Source organism: Felis catus, chromosome F1 (assembly GCF_018350175.1).
Source record: "Felis catus isolate Fca126 chromosome F1, F.catus_Fca126_mat1.0, whole genome shotgun sequence".
Lineage (NCBI taxonomy): Eukaryota > Metazoa > Chordata > Mammalia > Carnivora > Felidae > Felis > Felis catus.
In genome coordinates this window covers 62727582-62751074 of record NC_058384.1, presented here as the reverse complement: position 1 = coordinate 62751074, position 23493 = coordinate 62727582, and the positions used below count along the sequence as shown (strand labels likewise).

At 48.4% G+C, this 23493-nt stretch overlaps 1 protein-coding gene across 4 annotated transcripts in view; it reads left to right on the top strand.

The window, feature by feature from the left end:
• CF1H1orf226 (chromosome F1 C1orf226 homolog) overlaps positions 1-23493 on the top strand; it is a 283758-nt gene that overhangs the window by 194355 nt on the left and 65910 nt on the right. For 2 of the 4 annotated variants that reach the window (XM_045048984.1, XM_045048982.1), the window contains 2 exons: positions 3095-3187; positions 14378-14451. In XM_045048984.1, coding sequence (XP_044904919.1) covers positions 3095-3187; positions 14378-14451 — 167 coding nt within the window. Of the gene's footprint in view, positions 1-3094; positions 3188-9174; positions 9193-14377; positions 14452-23493 lie in introns of those variants that run through there. The other 2 variants (XM_045048983.1, XM_045048986.1) reach the window with 2 other exon arrangements.

Genomic DNA, 23493 nt, shown 5'->3' with positions numbered 1-23493 from the left:
GTGCAATGGGCAGGGGGGATTCTTGATTTTTAAAGACCTCCCAGAGACCGTGGAGTCCATAGGGAGGCCGACCCAACAAGAAAGACATGAGCAGCTACCAGATTCTTCTGGAAATAGAGGACCGCTAAGGTGGTTCAGCAGGCAGCGTGCTTTCTAAAACGAGGACTGGGAGGGGCACCTAGGTGGCTCAGTCAGTTAAGCAACCGACTTCAGCTCAGGTCATGATCTCATGGTTTGTGAGTGCGAGCCCCACGTCGGGCTTTGGTGCTGACAGCTTGGAGCCTGGAGCCTGCTTTCGATTCTGTGTCTTCCTCTCGCTCTGCCCCTCCCCTGCTCATGCTCTCTCAAAAATAAACAAACATTGAAAACAAATTTAAATAAACGTTACAGTGCCTGGGTGGCCCAGTCGGTTGGGTGTCCAGCTTTGACTCGGGTCATGATCTTGTGGTTCGTGGGTTCGGGCCCCACGTCGGGCTCTATGCTGACAGCTCGGAGCCTGGAGCCTGTTTCAGATTCTGTGTCTCCCTCTCTCTCTCTCTGCCCTTCCCCTGCTTGCTCTCTGTTTCTGTTTCTCTCTCTCTCTCTCTCTCTCTCTCTCAAAAATAAACAGTAAACAAAAATTTTTTAATAAAACTAGGGCTGGGAGAGTGACGTGGTGCCTTGCAGACGTGGACACTTAATATTTCCTGGTTTGATATTATGGCCGAAAAGCAGAATTAGAAAGCATGTGGAGCTTGTGAGTAATCTCTTGGAAGAAACCAAAGATGGTGAAGCCGGCAGGGATTGACCGATATGGGGCAGGGTTCGTCCACATCTGGTGCTTCTGGGACTCTTTGGCTCTTACCCCCCCGCCTGAGTTCTTTGAAACACACCCCTCTGCACACCTTTGACTGGCAGGAACAGGCCTGACCTAACGACCTGGTCCCATGGGAGGCACAGTGGAAGGCTGTGTTTACTGGAAGCCCAGGGGAGTGGAGGTAAATGCAGGTGTGGTCGGGAAACGAAGCCGCTTCACTTCACCCGGGAGGCACAGGGCCAAAGCCGGCTGACCTGCCCACACCCATGCTGGCTTTCCCACCCGGGTGGTTCCTGCCCCCTGCTGAGCACGGCCCCTGAGCAGAATGCAGTCGGGGGACCCACTGCGCGTCGCAGCCACGCCCCGAGGCGCACGCCAGACGCGCTCCAGCCTTCGCCAGCTTGCAGCCTCTGCCCCAGAGCAGGTGGGTCGTGCAGCTGAGGTCCTGTCCTGAGCCACACGCCGGTTTAACACGCTTCTCCCTGCCATCGGACATGCTTGCTCGGAAGCAGAGTCTGAGCCTGATGTTTGCTGTCTCCTGTGCGTCCGCTGATCTGGTTTGCTTTTTCTTTCGAGCCCCCTTGGTAAAAAGGACAGCTGTCGACAGGGTAGGAAGAGTGACCTCCGGAGTGGGGGGTGATGTATGTTGCTGTCACCTGGAAACTCAAATCAGCCATAAGCCAGAACCTTTGCTGACAACGTAAAGAAAAATATCGTGCTTCGGTTAGGTCGTGTCCCTGTCTATAAGAAGCAGACAGCCAGAGGGCATCAGCACTAACTGCAACAGAGTGAGGTCAGCTCAGATGTCAGTGGAAGGGACGGGATGCACACAGGGTTGGAAGCTCTAAGTGGAGTCCTTAAAATCAGAGTATGTAAAAAAAATTTTTTTAATGTTTATTTATGTTTGAGAGAGAGAGGGAGACAGATTACGAGCTGTCGGCACAGAGTCCGACGCAGGGCTCGAACCCACGGACCATGAAATCATGACCTGAGCCTAAGTCAGATGTTTGACTGAGCCATCCAGGCACCCCTAAAATCAGAGTATTTAAAGGCATCGCTAATGGAGTGGAAGGTTCTGGATTTCTTTTTCTGTTTTCTTTTTTTTAAGTTTTTTGATTCATTTTGAGAGAGACAGACAGACAGAGGGGGAACACCAAGCATGCTCCACATTGTCAATGCAGAGCTCGATGCGGGGCTCAAACTCACGAACTGTGAGATAATGACCTGAGTTGGATGCTTAACAGATCGAGCCACCCAGATGGCCCAGGTTCCGGATTTCTGATGAGATTTTCAAAGTAGGTTATGTTTTCATCGTGTTAGGATGGGTTAGGTTAATTTCTATCCCCACACTAATTAGAATTAATTAGGCTCTAGATGTACAGGCGGGTAGCCGAATGCCTCACCGAACTTGGCTGGTGGCATGATAGGGGAGGGTGCTGAGTATAAGAAGTCCCAGAGGAGAGGGGCTGTGGGTTGGAATACAGGTCTTGGCCTTGGGTCTCGTGTTATTATTAACCTGTAGCCCAGATGTTTCATTCGCTTGGCAGGTGAATTTGCCAGTTGGTGCTACCAAGATAGGGAGCAAATGAAAATGGTATTAATAAATCGGATAAGTGCTCAGAATGAAGTTCAGTGAGGAAAACAGAACTGTACCAGCCATTACAAATGCCTGCAGAAACAGAAGAAATGGCGAAGAATGGGCAAATGTAACAGAAAAATGTCTGGGGTTGAGGGTGAGGCCAGCGTCCCTCAGTGGTGTGGGGCTGTGGTTGAAGCAGCCATAGGGGAATGCTCTGGACTATTTCAGGCCAATAAGGCTATAGGTAGACTTGGAAACTGACCTACAGATAAAGGAATTTGGGACTTGAACTTAGAACAACTTGGAATTCCACATTTTTAGTATGTAAAAAATCCCGATTTGAAGACAGGTGCCAATTCTTCTTCATCTTCACCGGAGATGGAATCAAGTTTCCAGAGTTTGGGTGGATGCAGGAAAAACCTGGCAGTGAACGTCATGAAACATCAGAATGAGGTTTTGAGGGAAGGTTCTGGTTTCTGATGAGATTTTGAAAGCGGGCTCTGTCTTCATCTCGTCAGGATGGATTACCTCCATCCCTCGGTTGTTGCTGATGGCTGGGCCCCGACACCGAGACCCCCCTCCCCCACCTGCTTTTACGCCCCCAAGAAGCTCCGGGTCTCCCTGTGCCCATCCGTGGCCCTCTTTTCTGGGTCACGGGCTAGCCGGAGTCAGATACCCTGACCTAACCGGATCGTGCTTCTTTGTCTCCTCTCTTGCAGTACGAGTTTAAAGCCAAAAACATCAAGAAGAAGAAGGTGAGCATTATGGTTTCAGTGGATGGCGTGAAAGTGATTCTGAAGAAGAAGAAAAAGGTAAGTGACTCTGAACCAGAAAGCAGGAAGGAGGGGAGCAGGGAATGTAGGCGTGGGGCGCCTTTTCCTTCTAGGCCGCTCTCTGGACAGAATCCTTCCTCATCTGGGGAGCAGTCTGCCTGGACCAGCCATGGTGTCGAGAGAAGTGAGGCTGAGGCCCATGGCCCGGGCAGCCGATTGGCTCCATGAGTCCTGTGTCCCTTGGGTGACAGGGCCCACCTCCTGTCACCCTTGTCTTTTGTTACTGTACCTTGCAGTCTTGATCTCAGGAGATACTTTAAATTCAAGTGATGACGGGTAAGAGGGTTTGGCGGGAGCGGATGAGGAAGCTCCATTAGCAGCTGTCGCCTTCTGTCCCAGGAATGACCCTCAGTCCCACCTGAGGTGACGTCCAGCCCCATTGTGTGTTCTGTTGCTGCTGTTACAGCCCATCTATTTGAACAGTCCTTCGAGACCCGTCCACTGCGGCTGTTCAGTGTGCGGGGGGCTGGGCCAAGGGTCTCCAAGGCGGGAGGAAAGGGAGGAGGCACTGAGCCGTTCGAGGGGCATTCCTCTGAGCTGGGCTGAGACAAGCAAGTGGGTGTATGTTGCCTCAACACGTGGCTGTTTTTGTGTTAGTTGTACGTGCCGTGGGAGAATGATGTTACTAACCCCTGGGAAGAGCTAGGTGTCCATATTGGCAGAGGGTAGAGTGTATGTTTCCAGAAAGAAACGGAAAGGGGCTTGGTTGATTGAGGATAGATGAGGAATCTTCTTGTTTCTTTGTTTCTGAGCTCTGCTGATACTTTTTAAATTTATGATAGCTTTGTTTTATACGTATATTTTTTTTAATGTTTGTTTATTTTTGAGACAGACAGACAGAATGCAAGTGGGTTAGGGGCAGAGAGAGAGAGGGAGACACAGAATCGGAAGCAGGCTCCAGGCTCTGAGCTGTCAGCACAGAGCCTGATGGGGGGCTTGAACTCACGAGCTGTGAGATCATGACCTGAGCTCTCAAGCTGCCTTTCGTTCCAAACCTAAGATGCTGTTAATTCGAACGGGAATCAAGGCAGGCCTTGAGTCTGGGGGATATGGAAGTAAAGACAAGGGCCTGGTTGTAGGTGACATAAGCTCAGAGAATCGAGTGGTTGAGAGGGGTGTGGAAGGGTGTTGGCAATCCAAGGATTTAAATCTGCTCTGTGTCCTCCACCAAAGACATTACCCAGCGTGTGACCAGATGCCACACAGTGGTGGGGACTTGACTGCTTCCTTAGGTAGCCCATTTTTTCTCTGGACAGCTGGAGTTTACAAAGGTCTCCCATGTACTAAAACTTGCTGTCTTATGCTCCCTAAATATCTTTAAGGGTGGTTCAAGAAAGTGTTATGGCTATGAGGTTGGAAGTATATAGGAAAAAATAGCACATGGTACTGTTTGTAAAGAACACCTTAAAAATTCACAAGTGGTAGGGAATTTGTAATGGCGTCTTAGATGTTTTTGACCTTATAAACCCTCACAGCGGGGCCACAGTCCTTGTCTTGTTCTTATTCCAAGGGTCTCTTTTCCGCCCTTCCCCCACCACACATACATGTGCACGGTGGTTAACCGTGGGACGGCCTTGAGAATATCGTCCTCTTAGGAGTCCCTGAGCAGGAGAGTGGCTGAAGCAAGCTGAGGCCCATCAGGTGGTGGTGTCCCTGGGCCCCAGTTAAATAAATCACGGATGACAACCATGTGGATTTAAAAGCGAGAGATACCCTCAGGAAGAAACGTGGGTCGGTGCCACCTGAGCTCATGATTCAGGCAGCCGGGCTGAGTCCCAGCTTGGCTTTTGTCACGAGTGTCCTAGAGCTTTGCTCGGCCCTTCGTGTGTGTGGGGGGAGGGGGGGTGTTGGGGGGGGGCAGGAACCTATGGCTCAGCGCCCTCAGGTCCTACCTGACGAGGCGACGGTTGTGATTGAGGGCACTTTCCACATCACAAGATGCCTTCCCGCCCGTTCCATCCATCCCTTCGTCAGGCCCGCTGGGAAGGTCTCGTGGACACGTGATCACCATCCACGGCACCCGGTCGCCTGGGGAAGGCAGCCACGCGCGCCGTGTCCTCCCCGAACCGCCATCCGGCCGGGCGCCAGGCGGTCGGCCTTTCCAAGTCCGAGACTCTCCTCACTTTTCGAGGTTAGGAGCCTGACCGGACGCTGACTTGTACTTGACAGAGGTCAAAAGAGGCTGATGGGTGGACCAGCCCACCGCTTCCTTTATTCGCTCTGAGACGTCGAGCGGTTTCCCGGACCAGCTACACTCACGTTAGCCCGACGAGCCTGCAAATCTCGGTTTTTCTCCATGGGGGGGCAAGTGATGTGAGAAGGCAGATTGCCCGAGGTGGTCCGGCAAGCGTGACGCGGAGGGAGTCCGCTAACTGTGTGGCGGGGACGTTTCCTGGTCCCTGGCTCCGTGGTCCCCAGGTCCCCAGGATGTTGGGAGGGGCCTTTTCGGGCGCATGCTGTCCGAGGGTCTGTTCCACAGGCTCATCACTGACTTTGGTACCTTCCTGGCACCCCCCCCCCCGCCCCCTGCCATGCACGCACACTTCTGGCTGACATCACCTTTACTTTCCGTTAGGTTCTGCTTCAAGGCCTGCTGTCCTGGGGCCTCTTCTGTCTGTCCCTTTCGGGTAACTTCAAACACCTCTGATTTGATCCATTATGATGGCACTTTGCGGTTTTGCCCTTCGGGGACGGTCTTACTGTCATCTCGCTGTGCCCCTTCCGTGTCCTGTACCACATGCAGCATCACCCCCACTCTACCTGGGGAAAAAGTGATGTCAAAGAGCCTTAGATATTTGGCCCGAGATCACGCCACACACAAGGACACCTGTGTGCGGAATGTCACCTGGCAGAGACGCCGGCCCCCTTCCACTGGGTGATGCAAGCTGAGCCGGGGAAGCGTCTCCCCTGGGGAGCCCGTGGGGCCTTGCGACTCATTTCGGAACTCCATCCCTGGTAATTGCTAGTGCAGGTCCCCCCTGCAGCTGGCCTAGGGAAGAGGTGATCTAACAGGCCTTCCCTCGATCCGATTCTTCTGATGCCAGGCTCGGGAAGGAAGGGAAGCCTCCCGACCTGTTTCCTCCGCCCCTGCCTGGTGTCTGTTCCAGGCGGTGGTTGTGAGTCAGATGCTGCCTGTAAGCACAGTGACTGCGCGTGCCGCCTCGGACAGACTGTGTGCACGCTAACAGCCATCAGCCTTTGCGGCGTCTCGTTCCCCCGGGACCGTCTACCGCCCCGATGTCTGTGTGCCTGTCTGTGTCTAGAATGGAGAGGGACTGGGTAGAGACCTGCCACACCTGCCTCCCCGGACATGGGACGGTCTGCAGGTTTGGGTGATGGCCGTCCTCATCGGGTTAAGAACGAGAGCTCTTGCCGGGCAGCCGGATGTGCAGAAAAAGTCACGGCCGATGTGCAGCCGTGGGCACCCGCGTCGGGACAGCCTGACGTGCTCCACTGATGAGTCCGTGTCTGCGCTGCAGCGGTCCGTCCAAATGCCGAATAGCCCCCGCTTCCTGCAAACACGCTGACCTTCCGTGGGTTCGTGTGCGTGCCGGAAGGAGCCCTTGGCCGAGGAAGGAAGACCTGGCTCCGAGCCCTGGCTCTTCCCTCCCTCGCTGCGTGGCCGTGGGCAGGTTGTTTCGCCGTCTTGAGCTTCAACTCTCGAGAGTCCGATTAGGTGACCGCTTTCACTTCGCCAGCTGGAATATTCTGCACCAGCTCTGGAACCGTGCTGTTGGCCGCTCCCGTATGTCTGTGGGGGTCACCTGTACTTAGGTCCTTGAAGCCTACTGAGCTGTGGATGAAGTAGACCCTAGAGGCCAAGCGGGCTTACGTGTTGTTGCTTCCTGATCCTCTGAGGTCAAACACTTCCCAAGGCAGCCGCCCTTCCCCGCCCCACCGCCTGTCTGGGCCTGGGGAACAGTGCAATGCATCCTGGCAGGGGGGCGGCGGGGAGAGGAGTGTGTTTACAGGGATTCTCTGTTCTCCCAGGAACTTTCCAAGGGCAGGGGCCACTGTTGTAAGCTCAGCACTTACTTGGGGGCCTGGTGCATGTGGTGTGTTTTCAGTTATTATGGCTGTCGGCTTGCTGGATGAGGGAACAGGATTTGTGTGTGGTGATATCCTCAAATCAGGAGGAGCTAAACACTTAGCAGTTGGATCAAATGAAGCCTCGTTTGTTACTTTGGGCCATCACCTTCCCCTCCCTCTTCCTCCTCCTCTCAATTTGCCCGTTTGAAGAAGCAGAGACAAGAGCCTTCCCCAAGCTCAGAAAGGCCTCCGTGGAAGTCACTAACGTCGGTGGTATTATGAGTCGGACTTGCTCAGTGACTCTGGTCTGTGGTGCTTGATTCTAGTGTAGGCGGTAGCCAAATATTTTGCGATTATCTCTCCCTGGGACATAAAAAAAATATGTATCTTTTTGGTTATATTCGCAAGTGTCTAAAAAAGGCTGCCGTCTTGAACCGATGCCGGCAGATAATGAATCTCAAATTGCTGTGACTCTTGGTTTATATTTGTGGTGTGAACCCCACTATTAAGTGGCTTTGTCATCTTCCAATCAGTACATTTTCCTCAACTCCCAGCCAAACCCAAGTAATTGGTTTTGCTGTGTATATAATAATGATTACTCATTACAATCCCGGAATCCCACTATAGCACTCTTTGCTAGGGAGTGGACTTCTCAATAAGAAGAATTAGTCTTGAACTTCGTCCAAAGGATTTTTCTACAAAAGGACCTGAAGGGCCTCAGTTTCATGTGGTTTCTCTTCTAAACCAATAACTTAGTTGGGATCTCCTAAGGCAACATCCTAGAAAGGCTCCATCGTTCTCATTAACAAATGTTCATTGTATGTCTACCATATTCAAGGAACTGAATAGGATCTGTAAGGGTACTAGACACAGACCCTTTCCAGCAAAATTATTTTTAATGGCACTATCTGTATACGTAGGTCTATAGCTCCTACACAATTGCATGATGGTGATTTATATCTTTCCCCCATGGGCTGTGAGCCTTTAGGGGCAGGGACCCTGTCTTCTCTCTAATCCCGTTTCATCTGTTTGGGAAGGTAGCAGACGAGAGGGAGCAAATTCGTGAAAGTAATGACACTCTAAGATGGTAATGAGACGAGCTAACAGTAATGGCTAACACTGATACTGAGCACCTGCCATTTGCCAGGGCTGTTTGATGCACTGTATTACTTAGGAAATGGTCACCATCGTCCTCTGAGGTACATACCGTTCTTTGTGAAAGAAGGTGTAGCAACTTACCCAAGACCTCACATCCCATCAGAGGTGAAGTCAAGATTTGAACCAGGTCTTGCTCAGATAAGTAGATTGTTCCCAGTATCATGTTCCCGTGTGTGCACTTACCTCTTCAGGCTTCTTGGAGAAAAGCCACTCCATAGAAAATGCATCACTAATTAATCCAGGGTCTTTAACTTCTAGCCTGTACTCTGTCAACTGGCCTATTACATTGCGGGAAAACTGGTTCCCTGTCCGAAGAGAAGCATTCGCTGTCATGGAAACACAGAACTCAAATCTAATTGAGTGAGAAAAGGAGGCGCTTAGAATTATAGAAGCAGGATTTAGGAGAAAGAACTTCAGAAATGGTCTGATCTGATCCCCTGGTGGATGAGTAAGCAAATCAACAAGAGAGGCACAGTGACTGTCCTAGGGTTACCCAGAGATAACTAGGGTACATAGTTACTGATGGAGCCAGGACTAAGCTTGGTCTGGTCTTCTTTCTACCCTGTTATGTTTCCAGGCCTTCTTTATTTTCTGCTAACTTTAAAACATGCACATTAGGAATTGCGTACATTGTGTGAGAATTTACTAGCAAGCACTTCAGTTTTGAAATGTGTTTTCTATATCCAATATCCATAGGTTATGCCAGAAGATGAGTGATAGCTATATTTTCAGACTAATCCTGTTCCCTCTGGAAGCACGGAGAACTTGTCAAGCTGAGTTAATGAGACTTTTGCAAGGTTATGCTTTGGGCTCTTTGATTTTTTTGTTTTGTTTTTGTTTTTGTTTTTTGAGAAATCCCCATTGCTGCCAGGAACATGAATAATGGTAAAGCTTACAGACTTTGCAATGTGCCTACTGGTAATTTCCAGTAAGGGTAGGAAATAAATCTCGATACAAATCCTTCCTCCACTTTTGGGGAAGAGCTTCAGAGATGCCATATGCATTTCTGGGCTCCAAAGGGAGACAGAACAGCTATGATGATTATCCCTAACTCTCTTTTGTGGTTTTGGCCCTTCAAGGCAGACCTACGTCTGACCTAGTTCCCAGGTAATATTCCTTGCCGGGAGATTTTGGAACGTCAAAATGGCTGTAACTTTCCGTAGAGGACTGGCCATTTGCACCCACTAGATACAGGACGTGCTTACCCCATTCAGTGGTCTTATAGGAACATACCCTGTAAGCCCTTTACCATTTGTAGGTGACAGAGAGGGACGTTCTTTGATTCCATCACTTGGAGTAGCAAGGAGAACATGGGTCGTGGAGGGTATACGAGTTGGGTTCAATTACCACTGGACTAGGTGAACTCAGATGGAAGTAAGTTACCATCTCCGAGGCTTAGTGTTTATCTTTTAAGGTTGAGATCAATTTTGATAACGCAAAGGAAGCATTATATAAACATCGTTAAATGAAAGGAAGACTTCTCTCCCGTATCAACTGGAGAATTTCTTGCGAGGATAGAAAATGAAGCGGTCATAAAATGACTTTCCTGTATTTTTCTCACTTTGTGTTATTCTAGGTCCTCCAAAAAGCACATGCCAAGACAGGATTGAATTCCTGTGAGAGAAAATGGGGGAGGCCCTGGGAGAGGCTGGTAGCTATCCCATTTCTGAGTGGGTCTGATTCCAAGGGGAGGAGAGAGCAAGGAAGGAAGGAAGGGTGGATGAAAGTCTCGTAGATGGCGGTGTGCTCTGAGGAAGGTTTGGCAAGACTGTCAGGAGATTGTGAAGGCAAAGTCCCATGTGGGAGGACTCCTGTGTCTCCCAGAAACGGGCCTGCCCTGTGCACCCCTGAGCACCCCTGATGGGCCGGGAGCATCCCGGAAGCAGGGCCCCTCAAAGAAGCAAGAGGACGGGCTTCAGAATGCCACCCCTGGGATCTTGGTTAAACTCCCTGTAATGGAAGATCGGTAGGGCACATCCTTGCAACGACAACTTCTTAACTCCAGAAAATTCTGACTAGCCAATAATATGACGCAGAGCCTTCCCTCACGTTAAGTTGATCTATCCTGTTGACTTTTTAATTCCCTTGGAGTAAGGAATTGATAAGAAGAAGAGAAGGGGGAGGGGAGACTGATGGCAGAGGGAAGGCATAGAGAGACATGGGTTAGCGAACCCTAGTTCAGGGGCCTCCTGAAGGTCTCGACCGTGCTGTGAGTGTCCTTGGCAGGTGCAGAGGGGACAACCAGCAAGAGAAAGGAGTTACGTGTGTACAGGTACAGGGTGGGGGGCTGGCAGACGGCCAGACAGCTGCCCCTAGGGTGCTCCCTCTCCGCTAACATTCCCCCTCCCCCCCATCCCTTTATATTTATGGAGCTGGTGAGGGGCTGATCTTTGCCTCCCTGGGCCTCGCTTATGGGCCTCCCTGCCGTACCTGCTTGGACTCTGAATGGTGCCAGTGAGGCCCGCCTGAGCCTGGGCCTCAGGCTGAAGGAGGCTGAAGACCAGCTCGTTCCGTCCTGCTGGTCCTCCTGGGCTGATGGTGGCACACCCTGCCTCGAAGAGGTGTTGACAGCCTCAGGGACGCACCCCTCTCCCTTCCTCTGCTCTTCTCCTCTCTCCTCTCCACTCCCATCTGGACTTGAAATGTCTTCCTTTTCTGGGGCATCTTGGAGACTACAGCCAGCGGGTAAACAAAACTGAAAATTCCTACATGTAGCTACCAAGACTCCCAAGACCTTATTTCTAAGCATTAAAAAAAAAAAATGCTTTCAGATAGAAGCGAGAGGCATGTGAGTTTCTGAAGACAGTAAAACTACCACTCTCTCTGCCCTCCCCCAAATAAACTTAAAAAAAAAGTGTTTTCTGAAATGTCCAGGTTTCCATTGAAAATCACTTGCCACACCACAAATGAGGAAAATCTCAACTTGAACAAACAAAAGATAGTCAAGAGATGCCAATACCGAGAGGACAGATGTTAGATGATCTGACAGAGACGTTAAGGCAGCCGTGGTAAAAATACTTCCATGAGCAGTTACGCTCTTGACACAGAAGAAGTGGAAAGTCTCAGCAAAGACGTAGAAGAAAGCAGAACCAAATGGAAATGTTAGAACTAAAGCCTGCAACTCCCGACATCAGATGTAAATAAACAGGCTTAGCAGCAGAGAGGTGGTGCTTTCCAGACATGAATTAAATTAACCTCCGGCAGGACATGTGGTCCTAAATATAGATGTGGCTTAACTTAATATTTGATTACTTAATATTTCTATTATGCTTTTGCCCCCACATCAAGCCGTATTTGAAACCTTATATTTTGCTGTGTAAAGAATTCCTGTGGTGAACGTTTATAGTGTGTGTTTAAAATAGGCATCCATGGGGCACCCAGGGGACTCAGTCGGTTGAGTTTCTGCCTTCAGCTCAGGTCATGATCTCACGGCTTGTGAGTTTGAGCCCTGAGTCGGGCTCTGTGCTGACAGCTTGGAGCCTGGAGGCTGCTTCAGATTCTGTGTCTCCCTCTCTCTCTGCCCCACCCCTACTTGTGCTTGCCCACGCGCACTCTCTCTCATTCTCTCATAAATGAATGAATGAATGAATGAATAAATAAGTAAATACAGGCATCCAAATTATGAGTTACTTTGCCTCTGAGAACTCTCAGTGTGTCCGTTGGAAACTGGCCTAACATGTGCCAGGAAGGGTAGGAGGCGGCTAAAAATACTATCAACCGATCCTTGCTGGGTTAAGAGCAGTATCACAGCCAGAACAGAGATAGGAATGTGTGTCTGCAGATTAGACCACATGTAAATCAGGAAGGGATTCAGGCCAGAGTAGCAGGTGTTGAGGGGGGCATTGGCAAATACAGTGGGTACGAAGGGGGCACCTGGATGGCTCAGTTGGTTTAGCATCCCACGTGGACTCAGGTCGTGATCTCACATTTTGTGAGTTTGAGGCCCGCGTCGGGCTCTGTGCTGGCAGCTTGGAGCCCGGAGCCCGCTTCGGATTCTGTGTCTCCCTCTCTCTCTGCCCCTCCCTGGCTCGCCCTCTGTGTCTCTCTCTCAAGAATAAATATTTTAAAAAAAATTTTTTTAAGAGGGGTACAAAGAAGGTCAGCTAGGGTAGTGAGAAATCCAGAAGACTTGTCTGCTGAGGAATGTTGACAAAGCCTGGGGTGATTTAGTTTAAAGAAGAGAGTCTGCATTGGCTGTGTCTGTACGCATCTAGAGAGTTCCTATTTAGAAAAAGATGTACTCTCCTTCTTTCTGGATTTGCTCCAAATGGGCCATTCCTGTATTAAAATCTTGCAGGGCAATGAGTAGCAGTTACAGGAAGGTAACTTTTGAAAACAAATAGTTAATTCTTTTTTTGCTTTTTTTAAAGTTTATTTATTTATTTTTGAGGGAGAGAGTTGGGGAGCAGCAGAGAGAGGGAGGGAGAGGGTATCCCAAGCGGGCTCTGCACTGTCGGCGCAAAGCCCGATGCGGGGCTTGAACCCACGAACCGCGAGATCAGAACCTGAGCCCAAATCAACGCTTAGAGATTTAACCGGTTGAGCCATCCGAGTGTCCCCCCAAAACAGTTAATTCTTGAAGCTGAGTTTCCTTGTCTGTAAAACAGTGTTTGATACCTAATGCTTGTAAGCCCGTCGAAAAGCCACCTCTGTGGGTTGGATTGGTATTGAATAAGAGTTTGGGGGTGAAATGGCGTGTGTGTGCATGCACGCGCGCGCACGTACATACACCTGCCAGGTGCGTACGGGGTTGTGTTTGAGTGTTCACGCTGGAGAAATGCTTCAGGCCGAAGGGGCCTGAATATAGTCCCCCCCCCCGGCCCCGGGGGAGGCCTCTGTCTTCACACCCCCAGCGCTTTGAGAGCCACTGCCCTGTGCTCTCCGACAAACCCCCAGAGCTGACGGTGCTTGTTCCACGGTGATTAATCCAACACACACTTGCTTGCCTTTCACTCTGCTTGATCCCCATCGACGGAGAGAGGACTGTGAGACTCCCAGGTTGTCCTGGGCAGCACTGCCCCTGCGGCAGAGGCCAGTGAAGGTGCAGCAGGAGCCCCTGTCCCTGCACCTGGGGACCTGGGAGGTGGGGGTGCTCCTCCCCTCATCAAGCATCTGGGGCCTCTGGAACCGCCCCTGAGTCCTCTGCCCTAGCCCTCGCCCCCATCGCGTCCTCGTCCCCAGCTGCTCAGGGGTGTCCTTTGTGTTCACCGTGAGTTAGGTTCCCAGCCAGCACAACGGTCCTCTTGGGTGACTACAAATGCGCTAGTTAACTCTCCAGGCCTGTATCCAGCTTTGCCCCCTTTGAGGAAGGGAGGGTGAGAATTACACTTCCTTTGCTTTTGACAGCACCATTCACAGCTCTGCCCCCTTCTCCCTTTTTAAAAAAATATTTATTTTGAGAGAGTGAGTGAGTGAGCAGGGGAGGGAGGGAGGGAGGGAGGGGGAGAGAGAGAGAGAGAGAGAGAGAGAGAGAGAGAGAGAGAGAGAGAGAGAGAGAATCCTAAGCAGGCTCCACACTGTCAGTGCAGAGCCAGAGGCAGGGCTCAAAGTCACGTCCCATGAGATTATGAGCTGAGCCCAAACCAAGAGTCAGAGGCTTAACCGTCTGAGCCCCCGGGTGCCCCTCTTTCTCCCTTTTGTTCCTCCTGCTTCTCCCACTCCTCTGGCGTGATATATCATCTTTTTTTTTCCCCTTGGCGATTTCTCCATGAAATTTTGATTTAGAGTCTGCTTGCGGCCCCCTGGGGTGGCCTTGGCTCCCACCTGCCTCCTGTGCCCCGGAGAGACAGTCTCCTTAAAGTGTTGGAAGGAAACCGCTCAGACCAGACACGATGTTTTCCATTTGGCCTCTGGAGCCCTGGGCGCCAGGCCTCTTAGAAGAAGTCAGGCCAGGAGCAAGTGCATGCGTTTGCGTAGGCGTCAGTAGCTCAATGTCTGCCCTGGTTCTGTAGCGGAGGACAAGCCTAACTTATTCATTTACAGCTTCTTTTATTGCAGAAAAAGGAGTGGACGTGGGATGAAAGCAAGATGCTGGTGATGCAGGACCCCATCTACAGGTAAGAGCCCCATCCCTACCTGTTGTCCCTTGGAGCTGTCAGGCTGGTGGGTCCAGACAAGTCCAAATAAATTTCTACTGCATGTCTCTTCTGAGACCTGTGGTTTCTAGACACGTAAGTACAAGAAGCAAATCGACCTCGTCTTGAAGATTGAGTGGAAAATTCTTCTCGGGCTCAATTGCGCCGTCTGGAAACGGCGAAGGATTTTTGCCTGGTGTTTAGGCCAAATCTTTTGGTTGTAGTTTGAGACTTTTCCGTTTTGTGCTAGTTTTATCTTAACTGAAACTTCATAATTGCATATCTGTTCCACCTCTCTGCCCCTTCAGAAACTGAGTGCAGATAAAGGGTTCGTGATCTTTTGGAAAAGCGGAAAGTCCCACGTATAATCCCTAGAAATTGCTTTCACAGTGAGACTGGTGGGATTCCTCTAGAGATCAGATGTGTGCTCTCGGGGCAGGGGAATACCTGATGGTCACAACACGGCCGCCAGGGCCTGCTTTAGACCCTCGGTGGGACCTTGATTCACCGTGTGACTCTTGTGCCCCAGACTTCGCTGACCGAGCCCCATCCACCCCACCCCTACCTCCTCCTTGTTTTCTTCGCTGACAGAATGGGTATGAGCCCTTCCTTTGGGATTTGGGGGAACCTAGATTTCAGTGTTTCATCTCCCCTCAAATGACTTGCTTCGGATGACAAAATGGATAAAGGTTGGGACTCAACCGACAAGTTGGCAACATGGTGGCCCTGCCTTCCAGTCAAAGAGCGGATGCCTATGAAGTGAAATTTCCGTTCGTTCAAACAAATACACAAGTGTGAAAACTCTCGTGTCAGGTCCTGTGCTGGGTGATTGAGTGGATGATTCAAGTGAGTAAGTCACGGTCCCTTGTTCTTGGGGAGCGTTGGTCTAGAAGAAAACGGGGTCCCGAACCAGTCGCTACAGCACAAGACCACGCGTCTGACAACACCAATTTCTTTCTCCAGGTTCCTGTTGTGCTTTTAAACGTTTGTGGACATGTTACAGTGTGTTATTGTCCAAGTCTTCTGCCAGTAAACTACGAGGCTTTTGCCGGTAAAGAACTACGCCCAGCTCACATTTGTATTTCCAGCACCAGGCCTCTGTGAATCTGGCCTAGATGCGTCATTTAATAAATGTGTGATGGGCGGTTGGAGAAATGCACTGAGCTGATATCTGAAAATTAACTTAAGTGTTGGAGTGATTCACAGAGGGGAGTAATCACTTTCTACTTGAGCGATAAGGAAAGAAACAGATTCCATCAGGACTGGGCTCGAAGGGTGTGAATGGATGAACCCCTCCCTGCCATTTGCATTTTGTAAAAGGAAGAATTTCTTGTTTCTTGGGTTCCCCCTACCCCCCGCAGTGGCACATACACATACAAAGGCACCTCATCGTGGACGCTCCTCATGGACTAGAATCTTGCCTTCGCTTGGTTGAAAGGACTTTGCCCAAAGTTTTAACGACATTGCCCAAAAAAGCTGTCAATTTTATTTATTTTTTATAACAGCTTTATTTTGAGCTTTAAATTGAGCATGCTTAAATGTGATTAATTTGGTAAGTTTTGACCTACGTGTACACTTCTAAAACCTAAAACCATCACCTTGGTCAAGATGAGGGGTATATGTTGCCCCCAAAAGTTTCCTTGTGTGCCCACGTATAATCTTCCCACCCCTCCCTGCCCCACCTCCCTCCCTCCTGCCCCCTACATCCCCAGGCAACTACTGATCTCTCTTCTGTTGTTCTAGATGAGTCTGTTTTTTTTCTCGAATTTTGTGCAGAGTCCTACAGTGTATCCTTTTGGGGGGGCCTGGCTTCTTTCCTTAAGGAATCATTCCTTGTCATTGTATGTATCAGTAGCGTATCCCTTTTTAGTACCAAATGGGATTCCACTATATGAGTATAACTCTGTGCTTAGCCATTCACCTGTTGGTGGTTTCCAGTTCGGGGCTATTACAATGAAAGCTTCTGTGTTCACTGCAAGTATTTGTATGGGCATACAGTTTCATGTTTCTTGGGAGAATACACCAAGAATCGAATGACTAATTATACAGTAGGGGTGTGTATTTATTTTTATTTATGTATTTTTAATGAAACAGTTCTGCTAGTGGAGTTTGAGACTTCCACTTCCTGCACATCTTTGCCAACATGTGATATTGTCAGTTTTTTTCTTAAAGTTCAGCCCTTCAAGTAGGTATGGGTTAGTATCTCACTGTGGTTTTCATTTGCATTTCCTAATGACTAATGATGGTGAACATCTTTTCATCTTCTGTGCCCTTGGTGTATCTTTTGTTAAGCATCTGTTGAAATCTTTAGCCCCTTTTTGATTGTGGTGTTTTGTTTTCTTACTGAATTTTGAGAGTTTTTGGTAAATTTTGAATGCATATCCTTTATCAGGTATCTGGTTTGCAAATATTTTTTTTCCAAGTCTGGTTTGTCTTTTCTCTAACAATGTCTTTTGAAGAGCAGACGTTTGCTTTTGATGAAGTCCAAATTATCAATTTTTTTAATGCATGGATTGCATTTTTGGTGTCATAGCTAAGAAACCTTTGACTGACTCAAGATCACAAAGACTTTCTTCTAAGCGTTACATTTAGGTGTGTGATCTACTTTGATTCATTTGTTAATCTAATGTGAGGGATATATCAAAGGTTTTGTTTTTCCTCCTGTACGCGGATGTCCACTTCCAACCTCATTTGTTGGAAAGACTGTTCTTAGCTGAAGTACCATTGTTGAAAATCCATTACCCCTCTGTGTGTAATTTATTTCAGAACTCTTTCTTCTGTTCCATCCATCCAGGTGTCTGTCATGATGCCGGAACCACAGTGTCTTGTAGCTTAATAAAAATTCCTGGGGGGGGTGCCTGGATGGCTCAGTTGGGTGGGCATCCAGCTCTTGATTTCAGCTCAGGTCATGATCTTATGGTTCATGAGTTTGAACCCTGCATCGGGCTCTGTACTGACAGCATAGAGCCTACTTGGGATTTTCTCTCTCTCTCTCTCTCTCTCTCTCTCTCTCTCTCTCTGTCTCTCAAAGAATTAATAGGCTTAAAATAATTTTTTCAAATCGGGTAGTTTTTCTAATAACTATTCTTTTTATAAAGATTACTTTCAATTAGTATTAGTATGGCACATCTTTTTTCATTCATTCACTTTTAAGAAATATGCTTTTTTGTGCCTCTTGAATTTGGAGTTGTGAGTTCAATCAAGCCCCATGTTGGGTATAGAGATTACTTAAAAATGAAATCTTTAAAAATATATATATATGCTTTTTGGTGGGAGAGTAGAAAACAGCAAAGAAATCTTAAATCTTACAGTGAATTTTAAACAGTATTTTTTGGGGGTGCGCCTGGGTGGTGCAGTTGGTTCAGTGACCAACTCTTGGTTTTGGCTCAGATCATGATCTTGAAGCTTTGTGGGTGCTTGGGGTTTTTTCTCTATCTCTTTCTCTCTCTGCCCCTCCCCCATCCACACTGTCTCTGTCTCTCTCAAAATAAATAAATACACTTAAAATAATAATAATTTAAAAATTTTTTTTAAATCTTTTAATTTTATTTATTTAATTTACATCCAAGTTAGTTAGCATATAGTGCTATAATGATTTCAGGAGTAGGTTCCAGCGATTCATCCCCTGTGTATAACACCCAGTGCTCATCCCAACAAGTGTAAAAAATTTTTTTAATTTTAAGGTAGGGTGCATGCCCAACATAGGGCTTGAAGTCACAACCCTCAGATCTGTTGGGCAACGCCTCCCCCCGCCATAAAGAAACCCCCTACAGCAGACTTTCTGGTTGTAGGTCTCTCATGGATAGCTTCCTAACCTGTCAGAATTCAGCAGCCCACATGTATGAACAAGGGCATGAAGTTTCCCCAGTGTTGTCCCAGGTTTCTAGATACTTCTTTCCCACTTATGTATTAAATTGGGTGTTTTTGGCCCCTGTACTTGTAAATTTGTATGTCTCTGTGTTATGGGTAGATGAAAGAGGACTTTATTCTAAACTGTGTGCCCCATTTCATCATCACTAAGGACATTTATCATCATGATAATATGGGGACATTTACAAATGCGCTTTCTTTGTATACTGTTTCTTCCCCTCAGGAACCCCTCTGGTTTGATTGACTGGCATTGCCAAAGAATGCACAATTGCTTTTGGCTTTTATGTGTCTTTATTTATTTATTTTTTTAATGTTGATTTATTTTTGAGAGAGAAACTGAGCATGAGTGGGGCAGGGGCAGAGAGAGAGGGAGACACAGAATCCGAAGCAGACTCCAGGCTCTGAGCGGTCAGCACAGAGCCGGATACGGGGCTTGAACTCACGAACCGCGAGATCATGACCCGAGCCGAAGTCGGACGCTTGCCCACTGAGCCACCCAGGCGCCCCTGCAGAAACACTGGGTCCCTGCAGCATTTGCTTGCGGAAAACCCCTTTGTGGTACAATACATTCTTCCCAGCCAAAAGAAATGCCTTTACCACATCGGTAACGGAGTCCTCTTTTATTGACTCAGATGTTAAATTTTTTTTTGCATCTCTCACATAGACTAATAGAAGCCTGGGTTTTTTTTTTTTATTGTGATGAAATATATAGAACATAAAATTTGCCATTTTAACAATTTTCAGCGTACAGATTAGTGGCATCGATTACACTTAGAGTGTTGCGCAGCCGTCCCCACCTTCCAGACCTTTTCCATCGTTCTAAATAGGAGCTTTGTCCGCATCAGCAGGGACCCCTTATTCCCCCTCGCCAAGCCCCAGGCGACCTCTAAATTCATGGAATTTTACGAGGTTAAATGCGCTGTGGTGGACTTGTAGTCCAGCTTTGCCCGCTTGCAGGAGACCTCCGTCCCCTGTGCTGATTTGCTGTGACCGTGCTTTTCACTATGTTTATGTAAGTTTTGTCCCCTTGATCCTAGCTCTCTTCCCTGGAGCCACAAATACATAGACCTCATTTCCCTAACGTTCCCGAAGCCTTTCTTCATTGTGCTTTTCTTTTCCAGACTTCCTGATTTCAGAGCACATTACTTCCTCTTAAAATATGTTAGAATATTTTTAATGTTTATTTTTTGAGAGTGGGAGACGGTGAGCGGGAGAGGGGCAGAGAGAAAGGGAGACAGAGAATCCAGAGCAAGCTCCATCCAGACTGTCAGCACAGAGCTCAGTGTGGGGCTCGAACTCATGAACTGTAAGACCATGACCTGAGCTGAAATCAGGAGTTGGATGCTTCACCGACTGGGCCAGCCGGGCGCCCCAAAATATGTTAGAATTTAATACCGAATCCCAGATGTTGTCTTACCAGTGTAAAATACAGAGAACAGTTTTGCTCTCACGATACGGACATTTGCATTCATTTTTAAAGAATGACATCATGCTATGGGGCGCCTGGGTGGCGCAGTCGGTTAAGCGTCCGACTTCAGCCAGGTCACGATCTTGCGGTCCATGAGTTCGAGCCCCGCGTCGGGCTCTGGGCTGACGGCTCAGAGCCTGGAGCCTGTTTCCGATTCTGTGCCTCCCTCTCTCTCTGCCCTTCCCCCGTTCATGCTCTGTCTCTCTCTGTCCCAAAAATAAATAAATGTTGAAAAAAAAAATAATAACTTATCTGCTCCAAAATGGGAATCTTTATTGTTTGGTATTTTTAGTTACAGTTCTAAAACCTCATTGAATTATCTATTTAGGGATATAAAAAAAGAACTTGTTGGGGCGCCTGGGTGGCGCAGTTGGTTAAGCGTCCGACTTCAGCCAGGTCACGATCTCACGGTCCATGAGTTCGAGCCCCGCATCGGGCTCTGGGCTGACGGCTCAGAGCCTGGAGCCTGTTTCCGATTCTGTGTCTCCCTCTCTCTCTGCCCCTCCCCCGTTCATGCTCTGTCTCTCTCTGTCCCAAAAATAAATAAAAACGTTGGAAAAAAAAAAAAAAGAATGACATCATGCTATATTTTTCTTGTTTAACATACTGTTAGAACCTGGGTCATGATGGATTTATTGTCCAGAATCCTTAGGATTATGTCATGGCCTTTAATCCAGATTTTTTACTCATTCTTTATTCCTGCAGTTTTCTCTGTTTTATTTTTCAACCTAAATACAAGAAGTTACATAGATCGTTGCCACATTAGATATAATTCTTTTGAACCCATTACTCAGAGTGTTTGATTTGTGTGTGTGTATGTGAATCAGGATTTATCCAGTAGGGAAGCAGGCAACTATGAGTGTTTGGGCCTAAGGAAGTTGTTACCGGATTTGGACCTACACCATTGCAGCAGGACCCAAGAAGTAAAAAGTCCACACAAGACCGGAAAGGAGCCATGAGCCAGCCCCGCTGTGGCTTATAAGTCAGAGTTCACAGGATGCCAGGGGGGGCCACGTGCGAGAGCGGCATTGCAGAGGGGACAGGTGCAGACCTCTGCGGAAGGCTGTTGACTCTTCCTCGCTGCCGCCTTTTAGTTAACTGAGATGCTTCTGTTCAGGGTCCTTGATGTCAGGGCGGCTGGCAGTTACGAAGGAGGACATTTATGAAGGAGAGCCGGCTATGGAGCACAGACGAGTGAGGCCACCCTCGGTTCGCCGATACCTCAATGTCCGTTTCTTCCCACTGTAGCCGGGGATGATGCTTCAGAGCGTAGCTGTTCCTGCTTTATTTCCTCCGCCCAAATGCCACACAGGTTTCTCTCATGAGCCATCCTGCACAGCAGCTCTATGGTGTGAGGGGTGCCAAATTCTGGTTTAGCAGAACTGACCCACTGTAAAACCATCACACCAGATGGTAACAGGTGAACTGTCCCTCTGAGCTTTCAGTCAAGTGTAACTTGAATAAGAACATTTTCATGCCGTATCAGTGATACGGTAAGGCTGTCGAATAGAACAGGATTAGGCCTCAAAAATGAAGGCTTCATGTCTTATTTTCCCTTGTTTCAGGTTTCACATCCCATATTTTACCCTTTCTGGTTTAATGGCATGCTTTTTTTTCTTTTTTAAGTTAAAAAATAGCTCTGGAGTAGTGGTACCATTACAGAAGTCACTGTGCTTTTGAAATTTCTCGGTCTTATTAGGAACCGAAGGAATTACCCGTCCCCTGGAGGTTTCTGATACCGGGGCCAGACATACAAACAAAAATCCTTCTTTTTAACCAAAGGAAGTAAATTAATTGACCTGAAGTCCTTAGGAGCCAGACTGGGAGAAGGTCTCCAGTTTTGAGTATAAATGACCAAACCAAGCAGGGTCCCCCTAGGGTGTCCAGCCAGTTCTCAGAAATGTCATTAATTAACATGCCAGCAGTTGGTGAGAGGAGACATTAGAGGAGGTACGTTCCAGTTTGGGGCCCTCCACTTTGAGCTGTGCTGTGATTTGGAACAAGTCAGAGATAAATTATTCAGGGCTAGCTGGGGGGAAGGGAGGAAAGGACGCCTGGAGAGCTCCGATATGTATTGTTGATTGTGCCAGGCACCGAGGAAAACAGTGGTTTATCAGTCTGGGTCCAATCGGAAGACAGAATTCACACAGTGATTTACACAGAAGAATTATAAAGAATCATTCAGCTGTAACAAAACAGCACCTTTAAATTGGAAGGAGCACTCCGAACAGTCCTCTAGAGCTGAAAGAGAACATACGAGGAAGGACAAACTTGGGGGGGGGGCCTCCCCCAGGCTGGAGTTCATTTTCGTTTGTAGGAGGTGTGTTAGAGCCACTGGACAGCAGAGAAGCTTGCTGAGTGGCCGAGGCCAGAGCTGGTCCCCGGAGGCTGGGAAAATAGAAAGCATCCCTTTTGGGGCTGGGTCCGGAGCGGCAGCAGGTGCACGGAGGGAATCGGGGCATCCCTGTGGGTTGGAGGCCTGGAGCAGCCAGAGTCTTTTCTGGGAGGGCTGGGGGGAGGTGATCACCAGGGATGCCAGGTTACCGAGGGGCCGTGGCTGGGACAGAACATCACCCGATATCCTCGTACCCACGCTGTTGATTAACTCGGTAGCACCTGCCACCACCAAGACCAGCCCTTTCCTCCCACACATCCTTCACCTACACAGACAAACCCGCACGGCCTGCTTGCCGGAAAGGACGTGCTTGGAGGGATTCTGTCCATTATCCGAGTATTATTGAAAGAGCAAGAAATTCACCCTATCTGGCCGAGCAAGACCTCGTCCCTGCCCTCAAAGGATCTACAGTCAGACGAGACCGGACCAAGGTTACGTCAATCCTAAAGGCAACCCCATGTGTAGAACCAGTCATCCCCGTTCTTAGGATGAAATGAAGCTTCAGACGTCGTAGGTGACTCTCCCATGATCACGAACTAGTTAATCGTTGGAGGACTGTCCTCCCCGGGCTTCTGTCCTTAGGGTGGGCACACTGCTCTGTTCAGTGGCATCCCCCTTTTAAGATAAACCCACACATTCATTTGCCTTCATGTTTTTATCGCTTCAGAGTTACCCATCAAAATGCAGAACGTTTTGCAGGACAGAAAGCCCTGGATTTTAAGGTGAATGAACTGTTTTCTCTCCTGGGGATTGATAAACCTGTGACATTTGGGAGTGTCTTGGAAAATAAGGGACTGTGGTAGCATATTTCACTTAGTTAACAGCCAACAGTTGCAATGATCCAACCGGAGACAATGAAGGCGACGCGAGTACCCTCAGATTCAGGAATCACATTAAATGACAAAGTAAAGAAAAAGAATTTGATTTTTTTTAAATGTTTACTTATTTATTTTGAGAGTGCATGTGAGCAGGAGAGGGAGAGAGAGAAAGAGAGAAAATGAATCCCAAGCAGGCTCCACACAGCCCAATGTCAGCACAGAGCCCGGCATGGAGCTCGAACCCACGAACTGTGAGATCATGACCTGAGCTAAAATCAAGAGTTGGACGTTTAACTGACTGAACTCTCCAGGCACCCCGAAAGAGTTTGATTTTTTTTTAAAGAGTTTGATTCTTAAACTCTAGACTGCTAGTGATGAAACCACAGAATGTGGAAGACACCGATTTTCAAATCATCCAGATCAGAAAAAAATACATTGCTTATAAAGGAACACAATTCGGCTGATAGCAAAAC